The 12,630-nt window shown below is 61.1% G+C and overlaps 1 protein-coding gene across 8 annotated transcripts in view; it reads right to left on the reverse strand.

Moving 5' to 3' along the window:
• The window catches only part of SHANK3 (SH3 and multiple ankyrin repeat domains 3), a 50,470-nt gene that overhangs the window by 24,393 nt on the left and 13,447 nt on the right, over nucleotides 1–12,630 (reverse strand). For 7 of the 8 annotated variants that reach the window (XR_004351747.1, XM_032645376.1, XM_032645381.1 and 4 more), the window contains 7 exons: nucleotides 10,767–10,969; nucleotides 9,535–9,648; nucleotides 3,617–3,872; nucleotides 3,341–3,423; nucleotides 2,760–2,884; nucleotides 2,527–2,659; nucleotides 1,512–1,592 (listed from right to left, as the gene is read on the reverse strand). Coding sequence is in view for 7 of the 8 variants with exons in the window: in XM_032645376.1 (XP_032501267.1) it covers nucleotides 1,512–1,592; nucleotides 2,527–2,659; nucleotides 2,760–2,884; nucleotides 3,341–3,423; nucleotides 3,617–3,872; nucleotides 9,535–9,648; nucleotides 10,767–10,969 (995 nt within the window). In the remaining variant the exon portion in view is untranslated. The remainder of the gene's footprint in view (nucleotides 1–1,511; nucleotides 1,593–2,526; nucleotides 2,660–2,759; nucleotides 2,885–3,340; nucleotides 3,424–3,616; nucleotides 3,873–9,534; nucleotides 9,649–10,766; nucleotides 10,970–12,630) is intronic. The other variant, XM_032645377.1, reaches the window with a different exon arrangement.

The following is a 12,630-nucleotide window of genomic DNA, read 5'->3' on the forward strand; positions in this document are numbered from 1 at the left end:
CACTCCCTTGGCTCTGATTTCTCTCTTCATTTTCGAGAACTGGGAAATTCCTCTTCTTTTGTTTTGAGATGGCTATGTATTTTTAGAGTTTTACTTTATTCAGAATATTTATGGGGAAGGAGGTCCTGACCACATCAGCCTAATCTATCTTGGTGGCTGTCCTCCACACCAAACTAAACTGCAGTCAAGAGTACCTGCTCAGGGCTTCCCTGGTGGCGCAGTGGTTGAGAGTCCGCCTGCCGATGCAGGGGACGCGGGTTCGTGCCCCGGTCCGGGAAGATCCCACATGCCGCGGAGCGGCTGGGCTCATGAGCCATGGCCGCTGAGCCTGCGCGTCTGGAGCCTGTGCTCCGCAACGGGAGAGGCCACAGCAGTGAGAGGCCCACGTACCGCAAAAAAAAAAAAAAAAAAAAAGAGTACCTGCTTGGAAGGGAAGGGCTCAGCAGAGGTCTAGGGTCAGGGATCAGTCCATGAGGGAGGTCAGAAATAATTTTAGGGGACAGGTAAGGGTTCCTTCTATGTCTGGGGAAGAACCAAGCCTGAAGCCAGGGTTGGGGCGCAGTCTAGAACCAGGATCAAGGCCCTTCCTGTGCCCACGACTGGGTTAGAGCTCAGCACACGACCAGAGTCAGGGGTCCTTCTATGGCTGGAACGAGAGCAAAGTCTGGGACTCGAATTAGGTTCAGGTTATAGAAGGATCGAGCACGTTAACAGTCATGTGCATTGGGACATGCCATGATAAAGATGTTCACGGTCGTGTAAGTCAGGGCGTAACCATTATTAACTGTCACGTATGTCAGGACACGGTCATGTATATCTGAACATGCCAATGATGAGGCTATTAACGGTCACATATATCGAGACACACCCACGATGAGGCTGCTGGTGGTCACCCTGGAATCGTGCCCCCACATACCCATCAAAGCCCCAACACACTCTTGTTTGCCTCCTGCAACTTACGAGGACCTGTCCCATCACCGTACCAGCAACGTTCACAACGGCCCCGTGAGGTCGGCAGCTCACTCTACTGAGCCCTGCGTAACTGACGTGTGAACGGGTGCTGAGAGGGTAAAGGAAATGCAAAGACCACACAGCTAGTGCCTGGCAGAGCCGGGAGCAAAGGTCAGGTCCCCTTTTCTCACTTGGATGAAATGAAGACGTAAAGTCATCCTGGAGGTGTGGAGGACCAGGGGCTGCGTGCGCACACGCATGCAAACACACTGGTGAGCCAGGGCCCGATTCCCCACCGCCAGACGTGGTGGTCCCACTGCCTATCCCCAGCCCTGTCACCCTGCCCCTCAGCCCTCGATCCATCCACACGTCAGCTCCCTTTTCAGCCCACAGACACCCAATTCCCCCACCACTTCAGCACCCACCCATTTACCTCTAACCTGTCCATACATCCACCTCTCGGTCCTCCCTCCCCGCTGTCTCCGCCTGGCTTTGGCCCAGCTCCCCTGACCTGGCCCCCCACCCTGGGCTATCTGCCCACCGCCTGCCCTGCCACTCACCAAGCTCCTCAAGCTCCGCCGTCATGGACTTGGAGCGCAGGGTCAGCGTGGTACTGGGGGCCCTCTTAGGGGGCGGCGGGGCTGCAAAGAAGAGGGAGGCCTTGGACCTCCTGTCCAGCAGCAGGCAGCGCGGCGTGGCCAGGTGCAGGTGCCACCTGCGCTCCACCGCTTGGATCTCCTCGTACTCCCGGGAGGACGAGTCACACTGCGCCAGGATCTTGTTCAGGCTGCGGCTGGATGCAAACTTCTTCATGGCGCTGGTAGCTCAGGGGGCGCTGAAGGCCGGGCTGGGCCAGGGCAGCCAGGGCCTCAGGCGGTGGTCGAGGGCCCCAGGGGGATCACAGGGCTGGCCAGCCTCAGCCCGAGGGCCCACGTGGAAGGCTTCGAGGGCAGAGTCATGGGGTGGGGGCTGGGAGGGGTCTCCCGGCAGGCCGGGCTCCTGCTGCTCCAGCGCCCGCCCCCCCCCACCCCGCCAGGCCTGGAGGCCGCTGCCCCTCGGGGGACCAGGGTGTGGTCAGCCAAGCCAGGGCCTGGGCTGGGCTAGACCCGGCCAGCAAAGCCTCCTGGGCCCAGGCTGTGCCGCGACGTTGGCGCGGGGAGAAGACGCTTTTCCTCTTCCCTCAGGTGCCGCCTCCCCCTTCCCTCCGACAATAAGCGGCAGCGCAGCGTCAACCTCACAGTTGCTATGGCAACCCCGGCCTCCAGGCAGCTGCTGGCAGCGTCGGGAAGGAGAGCTCTTCCATGCCAGGGGCTGGGGGGCGCCGGGAAGGAGGGGGCAGGGATCTTAGGAGGGCAACCTGGGGTCAGAGGCCGGGAGAGGGTTGGCTGTCTAACATCGGGGATTGGCACCCAGGCGGCGCACGTGGGCGTTCGCCTAGGTTCAGGCCTCTGACGTCAGCAGTCAGCAGTCTGGGGCCGGGGGTGATGAGAGGAGCATGGGCCTGGGGTCAAAGGTCTAAGGTCAGGGCACAGAGCAGGGAGACTGGGCACAGAGGTCCGAAGCCCGAGCCCTCACCTCTGCGCCGAGCCCCATCTTCTTCGGGCTTCCTTGTCACTGACACCACCTTCATGACGAGGCGGTTCCCGCCCTGGCGGATCAGAGCCACCACCTGCTTGTGCCCGACCTTCACCACGTTCACTCCGTTCACCTGGGACAGTCAGGGCCCGGGGGCCATCCAGGTGAGTCCTCCTCGGGCTCGGACAGAGGCCAGCACCCCACAGGGCCCCACAGGGAAGGACGAGCCTCACCTCGATTAGGAAGTCCCCCGTGCGCAGCCCGGCCCTCCAGGCCACGCCCTCCACGTCCACCGACTCGAGATACTGAAGCGCTGGGAAGGCCGGCGTGGGCGTGAACTCCTCGATGGGGGTCTCTGCTGTGGGACGGGAAGAGGGCAATAAGGACGGCGTCCTGCCAGCAGGGTCCAGGTGGAGGTGGCTGCCACACAGCAACCTCCCACGAACGACCTGGGCCGGGGGGCGGCAGGCGGGGGCTGCCCAGCGCAAGAAGAGCCAGCCCGGGAATCCAGGACACACCCCTCTGAGAGACCCCCCCCCCCGCCCCCGCCACTCACCCCACCAGAAAGGCCCCCGCTCCATTAGACACGCACAGCAGAGATCCTGGGAACCAATGAGGGAAAGGACCCGCTGCCTCCTACCAACATCCCAAACCAAGAATACAGAGTCACAGCAGGGAGAGGAAGCGGGTGGGGGAGAAGAAAGGGGGGCAGGGGCGCGGCAGGAGGAGAGCAGAGGAAAGGAGCAGAGGCAGGACACGGAAGACACCCCGAGTGGTGCACAGCCCTTGACAGCCGGGTACCCCGCTCCGTTACCTTTGGCCCCCCGGAGCACAAAACCAAAGCCTTCGTGGTCCCGTTTCTGCAGGACAGCCACCTTGTCGTCGATGACATAATCGCTGACAGAGGAAAACAGAAAGGTGAGGAGAACCCTGCCGGGAAAGCACGTGCCCCAGACAGGACCCCACGGGCACGGGCACAGCCCACCCTGGGAGCTGTCCTTGGACTCACCCGGGAGGCCTCCCTCCACATCTGACGCTCCATCGCACGCGTGCCCACCCTCGCCCGCCTGCCCACCTGCCCCACCTGTACCTGTGCGCAGAGAGGCTGTCATAGGAGCCCACCGTGTAGTGGCGGAAAAGTCGCTTCGTCCGGTCCTCCCGGGTTTCTGAGGGGAGGTTCAGGAGCTGACGGAGGGTCTCATCCTCCAAGTGGCGTGAACCGCCCCCTGAACGACGCCGGTCACCAGCCGCACGCGTGCGCACACGCCCCTGGCCTGGTAGTGCCCGCATGGAAGTGGGGGGTCCAAACCCTGGGGTCCTGGGCCCAGCGGTCCTAGGTGAGAAGGCTGAGGGGACCATGCAGGAACTCTTGCCTCTAGGGGTCAGGGTCCAGACGGGGGCAGGAGCTGTGGCTCATCTTTCTCCTGAGTGGCTGCACAGCAGACCGGACGGGGCCAGGGCCAGGGCAAGCACGGAGAGAGTCAGCAAGCCCCCAAACTAAGGGCAGAGAAGGTGTGCGCACGCACACGTGTGGCCTGGAGTCACGTGTAAGTGCTGCGTTCATACAGGCGTGTCTCTGGGACCTGCAGTCACGCGCAGGTGCTGTGCTCATACGTGTGCGTGACCCACAGTCACGCGCAGGTGTCACGCTACATACCCCTGTGAACTGGCACTGAGGCGGCCCTGTGTCTTCAACGTACCCCTCACCACAGAGACGCTCATCCCCATGGGGTCCTTTGCTCCAGACCCCACCTCTGCGTGGGCAGGGAGGGGGTCCATGTATGGGGGGCCAGGTCCCCCTATCCTGCTGTCACTGCATCCCACAGAGCTTTATCCCCATCTGTACTCTTGATCTCAGAGTCCCTCACAGCCACTGCAGAGCTGCCCCGCCCTCGGCCTCGCTGATGTCCTGCAAGCCTGCAGGTTCCAGTCCGCACCTCCAGTCACGACCCTCCCTGCTCCAGGCTTACCTCTCCAGCTGCCTGCACACGTACACTGGATTTTCTGGTACCCTCGCACCCACTCCTGGCCCCCAGCCCCCAGCACCTCTGTCTCCAGCTCCACCACCACCTGTAATTTCACCCCTCAGCTCCTCCCCCCTTCTCTACCAGCTTAGCATTCCTCAAGAGCAACTTATTCATTCAACAAGTACGTACTGAGCTCTTACTACGTACCAGGCTCCAAGAATGGAGCAGAGAACAGAACGAAGCCCCCCTACCCTGCAGAGTTTACAGGCTAAACTGTACAGATGAAGAGAGAGAGGAGACGAGAAACAGGTACGCACAGAACGTGTAGAATGCTGGTAAGCGGTAAGAAAAAAGGAAGCCGTTTGGTGCGCTGCAATTCTAGGTGGTCACGTGAAGGCCTCCCCAGGAAGGGAGAGGTGAACAAAGGCACGAGGACGTAAGGGAGCAGCCCTCCGTGTGGGTAAAGGCTTTCTGGGACAGTGAACAGCCTGGGCAGCTGGGGCGGAGGGAGCAAGGGAGAGAGCAGGAAAGGAGGCCCGAGAGGGGACCTATGATTCTGACGACTGTCTCCTCCACTAACTGTAAGCTCCTGAGGGTAAGGACCATGTCGCAGTTGTTTCTGTGATCCTAGCACCAAGCACAGCACCTGGCACACAACAGGCGTTCCAAATGCCAACTGGAAGGACAGACAGGTGGACAACTGGCTGGGTGGGGGGGGGGGGGGTGGATGGAAGGATGGATGGAACAAGAGGTAGACATAAAGATGGATCAAAAGGTAAATGTATATATAAGTGGATGGAGGGAAAGAGAGCAGGGTAGGGGGGTGGGGGGATGGATGGAAGGAGGGGAAGGGTGGACTGGGTCTGCTAGGTGGGTTGATGGATGAGTAGATGGATGACAGGATGGGTGGGTGAGTGAAAGCATAGATGGATGTAAGAGTAGACAGAGGGGACTTCCCTGGTGGAACAGTGGTTAAGAATCCGCGTGCCAATGCAGGGGACACGGGTTCGATCCCTGGTCTGGGAAGATCCCACATGCCGCGAAGCAACTAAGCCCATACGCCACAACTACTGAGCCTGAGCCCTAGAGCCCGCAAGCCACAACTACTGAAGCCTAGAGCCCGTGCTCCACAACAAGAGAAGCCACCACAATGAGAAGCCCGCACACTGCAACAAAGAGTAGTCCCCGCTCACCGCAACTAGAGAAAGCCCGCGCACAGCAACAAAGACCCAGCACAGCCAAAACTAAATTAATTAATTAGTTTTTAAAAAAATAGTAGACGGAGGGACTTCCCTGGTGGCGCAGTGGTTTAAGAATCCACCTGCCAACGCAGGGGACATAGATTTGATCCCTGGCCCGGGAAGATCCCACATGCTGCAGAGCAACTAAGCCCGTGCGCCACAACTACTGAGCCTGTGCTCTAGGGCCCATGAGCCACAACTACTGAGCCCGCGAGCCACACTACTGAAGCCTGCGGGCCCTAGAGCCCATGCGCCGCAACTACTGAGCTCACATGCTGCAACTACTGAAGCCCACGTGCCTAGAGCCCACGCTCCGCAACAAGAGAAGCCACCGCAACGAGAAGCCCGTGCACCTCAACAAAGAGTAGCCCCTGCTCACCGCGACTAGAGGAAGCCTGCGTCCAGCAACGAAGACGCAACGCAGCCAAAAATTAAAAAATTTTTAAAAAAGAGTAGATGGAGCAGTGGCTGGATGGAAAGAAGAGCTCCTGTTAACATCAGAAGACACAGGTATCAGGAAAAGTATTGATCTGGATTTCAGAACCCTGCCACTAACTTGTGTGATTCTCAGTATGTTCGACAGTCCCTTTTGGCCCTCTCCTTATAAAGCAGGAAAATTCACCTTGGAGGCCCCCTAGGTTCTGATGGCCTATAGTCTGATCTCACTGGCACCGTCCCCAGTGCTCACACCCTCTCCTCCCTCTGCAGCACACCTGCACCCACCACCCTGCCGTCCCCAAAGCCAGAGCAGGCCAGGCCTCTCCTCACCTCCACCACACCCTTCTCCACGCTGACCCAACTTCGGAAATGTTCACGGTGCCTGCCTGCAGAAGGACCCCTCCCCCAAAAAAGACCCTCTGCAGATCACTGGACTCCTATTTTTATATTTATCAACCAAACACAAATTATTACATAACGCAAATGAAAACACACAGCATGCCCCCCCCACCCCCAGTACTGGAAAGAAAGGGGGAGGAGGGAGGATGCCAGCCAGAGCCATAGCTTTGGTGTTCTATGCCAGCCTCCAGGATGCCCAGGGCCGCCTCCCCACTCCCTCCCCTCACAGCTCAACTCTCCCTGCTTGCAACTGCTCCTTTCACCCAGATGGGTGCCGTGGGAGCCTTGCTCTCTGCTGACCCTGGGCATCGGCCTGGCCCACACGTGTTGGCAGTATCCCCTCCTTGGCCTCTAAGTCCCTTCTCTGTCCCTGCTCCAGTCTCAGAAACAGATCTTTCTTTGGATCTGGGCCTGTTGGAAGCAGGTTCCTGTTCCTGGGCTGCCCTCTCGCCTCTGGCAGAACTCAGCCCCTGGGTCCCAAATCAGAGACTCTGCCCAGAGCAGCTGGCGGCCGGGCCTGCAGGTAAGGACAGAGGTTATTCCCACCCCCTCCCAGCAGGCAGCCCCCGCAGGCCTGTCTCCCTGCCCATCCATGAAACACTCCCATCTACCCAGGTACCTTCTGACACTTTCAGATGACAAACCCCAGAGCCACCCCTGTCTAGGAGCCCCACCACTGCCCGGAGGCCTATAGCTCCTTCAACAGGTTGCTCTGTGTCGTCTCCCTTCTCTATGACTCCAGTCCAGCCCTGCCCATCCCGTCTCCGTCTCCCTGCTTTGCCCTGCCTGGGCCATCACCCTAATCCTAAATGACCAGCACGATCAGGACAGCGCCCCCCAGACGCCTCCTGCGACACCGCCACAAACTTTAGCCCCTAGTCCCAGGACGCGGGACCAGCCCTCACACTCCCCACTCCAGCCCTGCCACCCGCCCCTCAACGCACAGGTTCGCTCAGCCAGAGCCCATGAAGCGTGGCAGCTACAGCACAGACCCTGCAGCCCACTGCCTACACTGCAAACAAGACTCTGCTCCTTGGGCTGCGGAAGAGAACCCTCCGAGAGATGACTAACAACAACTGTCCCCACCTCCCAGGCATGCTGGGACAAGTCAGTGAACTCTTAGAGGTAAGAGAGCTTAACACCCAGCCAGGCATCCTGACACTGCTTGGAGCACACTGGGTGCCAGCACGTGTAGATCTAGAAGGCCATGCCGTGCCCTGGCCAACAGGCTCTGCCCCCACCCCCATCATGCTGACCACCTAGATGGTCCTAGCGATCCTTCAAGGCTTAGCTCAAACAACACCTCTGCTTTAAAGGCCCCCGGACTCCTTCAGACCGACCCAGGGAGGCCCCTGTGCTCACGCCTGTCACAGCCATGCAGTGTGCCCGCCTGCCCCTCGCTAGGCAGAGAGCCAGCCCCTGTGACCCCAGCTCCCGACACAGGGTCCAGCGCACGTCAAACACCTAACAAACACGGGCTGTTCTCAAATTCCAACTCCAGTCCAGACCTCCCTTCCTTCCTCCCCAGCTTCAGACTCAGCTCCAACTGCCCCTGGACCCGCAGAGTTCTCAGACCAGAACCTTCATTGCCCACCCTATAGGGGCCCACAGGACCCACTCCCTACGCAGGTCTCGAGGCCCCTCCTTCCCCTCACCTCTCCTGTCCAGTTGGCACCAGAGCCCAAACTTCCGAAACCACTCCCCACCTCAACATACCACCCCACCTGCCCACAATGGGCAGAATACAGGATGTCGTGTCCCTCCCAGGCTCCCAGCCGCAAGGAGAGCCGTCAGGGTGAGGCGGTGTGAACAGCCAGGTATGAGAGTAAAGGCTCCATTGTGAAGCAATTATACTCCAATAAAAATAAATAAATAAGTAAAACTTAAAAAAAAAAAGTAAAGGCTCCTGATCAGGAGTGGATCAGCGGCCACACTCCTGCTTCCCTGGGCTCTGCCACACTCCACCCAGGGCAGGGGTCCAGGCCACACAGGGGTGGGCTCCCCTGGGGAAACCCGCAACCCAGGATAAGGGAGCACAGCAACCCTGGGTCTGAGCCCTTCATGTGCAGAAAGACAGAGGTATGCACCCTGGGTCCCGACACACCACTAGTGACCACCACTTAGCCACCATTCAGGAGGGGGCTCCCTTGTCCCACCAGCTCTCGGGGCCAGAAATAATGCCTGCGGGTCGAGGGGCCTCCTGGGTGCGCAGTCAGCCCTGGCTGGGGTCTTGAAAGGACCAGCCGCTCCTTTCCACTGGCAGGACCACCTCAGATCCCAACTCCCAGAGGGGTCCTTCCTGGAGGTTCAGGTGGTGAGCAGGGTTGGACCGAGGCTGCTCACCAGCCCCAGGAGCCACGGCCTTTGCCCTCACGTCCTCCCTGCAGGCTAAGGATGCAGCCATCCCCCACCTGCTGCCCTCAGACCATCCTGGCCCCAGGGCACCCATGACAGCCCCTCTGGGCCCAACTGGCCTCATTTCCTTTTGGCCCAGGCCTCCCTGCACTGCCCACTTGGACAATCTGTCCACTTTGGAAAGATGCCTCTTTTCTCATACTGACCTCTTTACTTGTCTGCCAGCCACACAGCAATCACACACTCCAAGCACCCAGCATTTCTGTGAGAACCATGTCTGGGAAGGGTTGTGGTCACTGAGAGCCACACGTGGGATCACAGACCGGTGCACGTTCATACGTGTGCGTCCCATGGGCGCGCACGTCACACGTGTCTCCACAGCTGTCCAGGATCCAGATGCACACGTGTGTGTTGGTAAGTAAGTATGGGGTGAACGCGTGCCGTGTCTGTCATGTACACGAGTTTGCACCTACTTCGAACGTGTGTTTGAGTTTGCTCTAGTCTTTTCTCTGTGTACACAATGAGGATCCGCCTCCAAGCAAGACCAACGGGCAGCTGGAAGGGGCGGCACCCTCAGGGGCCACCCAGGGGACGTAGGGGTCACTCACCGTGCCGCGCGTCATACTGTCTCATCTGCACCTCCTCCACGCAGTCAGCCGGGAACCAGCCTGTGCGGCCTTTCACGGTCCCCTCCCAAAAACCGCCCTCCCCAATGCTGAGCACTGGAGGGACAGAAGCCAGACGGGCTGTCAGGGCGGAGGAGGGCGGCCGGAGGGCCACACCTCTCCCACCAGCACCACCAGCCCCACCTCCACCTCCTCGGGCTCAGGCTCTGCCCACCCACCCTTCACGTCTCTCCTTCCCTTCCCGTCCCTTCCTTCATCCTCCTGTCTTTTTCCCTGGGAAAATTTTGGGATCCACACAGAAGACAGAAAAGAACAGATGGGCACAGCACAGGATGGGCATGTGGGGGACAGAGAGACGCACAGATGGACACACTCGAGGGGGGGACAGGAGGCAGAGGTAGGGGCCACAATCCTACTCCTGCCCTCCCAGCTGACCCCTCTCCTCCCACCTCTTCAACCAACCCCCAAGCAACCTTGCTCTGTCGCCCACCCCAGGGGTCACGGCCAAGAGCTCAGGGTCATTGGATTAGGACACATGATGGGCCATGGAGAGCTGACCCTCGCAACTGTGTCTTTCTTAGGCTCCACGGGCAGAGAGCGCTCATGAGGTGAGGACCCCAGTGATGACAGAGACACTCGTAATGCAAGGAGCTTGTCGTGGCACAGGACCCCCTCATCACAGACACCCACATTAACTGTCACATATACCCCCAGAATGGCAGAGAATTCCCACATATCACAAGCGTTTCCAGTGAAGAAAGTCCCAGAAGTGACACAGGAACCCCATAATTCAAGGAAGCTCTGTAATAGGATAAGGTCCTACGAACACAGAGAACCCCACCACCACCAGCCCCGAGCATGACACAGAAACACCCCCATGACGAGAGGAGCTTCTGTTGTGACACGGAAAACCCAAAATGACAGAGGATGGAGAGGGACCCACGACAGGAACCCCGTAAAGACTGACACCCCTCCCTGACAGAGCCCTTCACAGTGACACAAGGAATCCCCAGTGGCAGATGCAACCCATAATGACCACGGCGACTCAGAGTTCCCAGGGACACCCCTAATAACAGACGCCCCAAAATGGCATCAGTCCCTCCACGGTCGCCGGGAAGCCGGGCCGGGCACCCCAGAGTGGCGTCCGCGAACCCCAGGAGGCCCCGCGCCGCGCCCCCCCCCCCCCCGCGACCGCGCCCCCCGCGCCCCCTCACCCTTCACGGCCTCGCCGCGGTGCAGCGGGATCTCGCCCTCGCCCTGCGGGCTGTGCGCCTTCACGGCGATGAACTTGCGGCCGGGGACAGCGCTGTAAAGTTTCCGCTTCGGGCCCCGGGGCGGCGGCGCGGGGGCCGCGGGGGGCGCCGGGCCAGGGCCGGGCACGGGACCGGGGCCGCCGGGGCCGCCGGGACCGCTCGGGCTGTAGACGAACACGTAGGTGACGGACGCGATGCCGGGGGGCAGCGGGCACGCGAAGCCGGCGCCCGGGGCCTCCATGGCGCGCGGCCCGGCCCCGCCGCCGGCCTCACCGCAGCCGCCGCCGCAGCGCCCGCCGCCCGCCGCCCGCCGCGGCCGCCCGCCCGCCCGCCGGGGGCCCGGCCCGGGGCCGCTCCATGGGCCGCGCCGCCGCGCCCGGCCCGCTCCCGCCAGCGCACGAGCCGCGCCCGCTCAGGGCTCCGGGGCCGCGGGGCTGCGCTCCCGGGCGCGCCGGGCTCGCTCCATGCCACGGCCGCTCCGCGCGCCCCGCCTCCTCCGCGGCCCGGCTCCTCCCTCTGCGGGCGGCGGGCCGGGCTCCCTCCTCTCCCCCCTGCGGCCCGGTCGCCGCGGCCCCGACGCGGGAGAGGCCGAGGGGCCGAGGAAGGGGACTAGGGTGCCCAGAGGGGAAGGTGGGGGAGGGGTCAGTCCGACGGAGGAGCGCGGGGACGGGGGAGGCGGGACCGGCTGGGTGGGAGCTGGGGAGGGGACTGGAGGCTTCGGACAGGAGGGAAGCGCCTCCGTGAAGGTCCGCCTCGCCGCCAGGAGGGGCTCCCCCAGCGGGTCCGCGCCCGCACCCTCCAGCTCGGGCCTTGGCCTCCTCACACCCTGACCGCTGCGTGTGCTGGGCGCCAGAATCCCCCTCCCGACCTGGGTCTTCTCCTCCTGGACATCTGCCTCGGATGTTCATGCCCTCTCCAGGCTGACCGCCTTGCCCGGACCACTCCCCCGATCTGGGCACCGAGCCTGAGGCCTCGGCCCTACGCCTCTGCCCTGCTCAACGGCCTGCACTGGCTCCCTGGCACCTAGGCCGACCAGGTCCACGTTCTCCACCGATAGCCAGGCTCTCTGGGACGAGAATTAGTTGCACTTCAGTAACAAGGCTGGGTACCTTCTTCTCCCTCCCGCGGCCGCTCATAAGGCCGTCCCCAACACCTCAGCTATCCTGATGCTCCTCCTCCGGCCAACTGTTAAGTTACTGTCTCTCAGCTCCCAATGCACCTTCCTCTGTCCGGCTCTACGATGGTGGTGGGGACTCTGCGACTACACTTCATGCCAGGCTTTGCCAACAGGGGGAGCCGGGGGAAACTGCCACGTCGGCCACCTCTACCCACCACCCCAAAACAGCAGCTCAAACTCAGCCGTCTAACCTTCTCTCCTTCCACCAAACGTGATCTCTCCCCCTGAGGCCCTCTCCCTCCAGGGTGCACCAAACTTCCTCAGCCCCCTCCTGGCCACTCACTGGGGGACTCCCTTACCCCCAATAAAAATTACCTGGATCGCTCCGCCCCAGCTGCTGCTTCGCCCTTAGCCCCCCACCACATCTGGCACCCTAGGCACCTACTAAATGGTTGCTGGAAAGAAAGCTATAATAATTCTGTTCTCCCCACAGAGCAGGTCTCAGCTTGTGTTTGCTAAAAGAATGACCGAATATACGAAAACTGCACGAAAGCAGGGCTTCCACACAGCTCCAGCTCAGGGGCAGCCCATCTGCAAAACTGAAACACCCCAAAGTTTGTTCTTTTAGCCACTGGGCCATGCAAAAGTTTTGGGGGAGAACTGAGGTGATTTGGGGCAGGACAGGTAGCCTTGCAGTCTGGGTAGGGA

This window comes from Phocoena sinus, chromosome 10 (assembly GCF_008692025.1).
Source record: "Phocoena sinus isolate mPhoSin1 chromosome 10, mPhoSin1.pri, whole genome shotgun sequence".
NCBI classification, from domain to species: Eukaryota; Metazoa; Chordata; class Mammalia; order Artiodactyla; family Phocoenidae; genus Phocoena; species Phocoena sinus.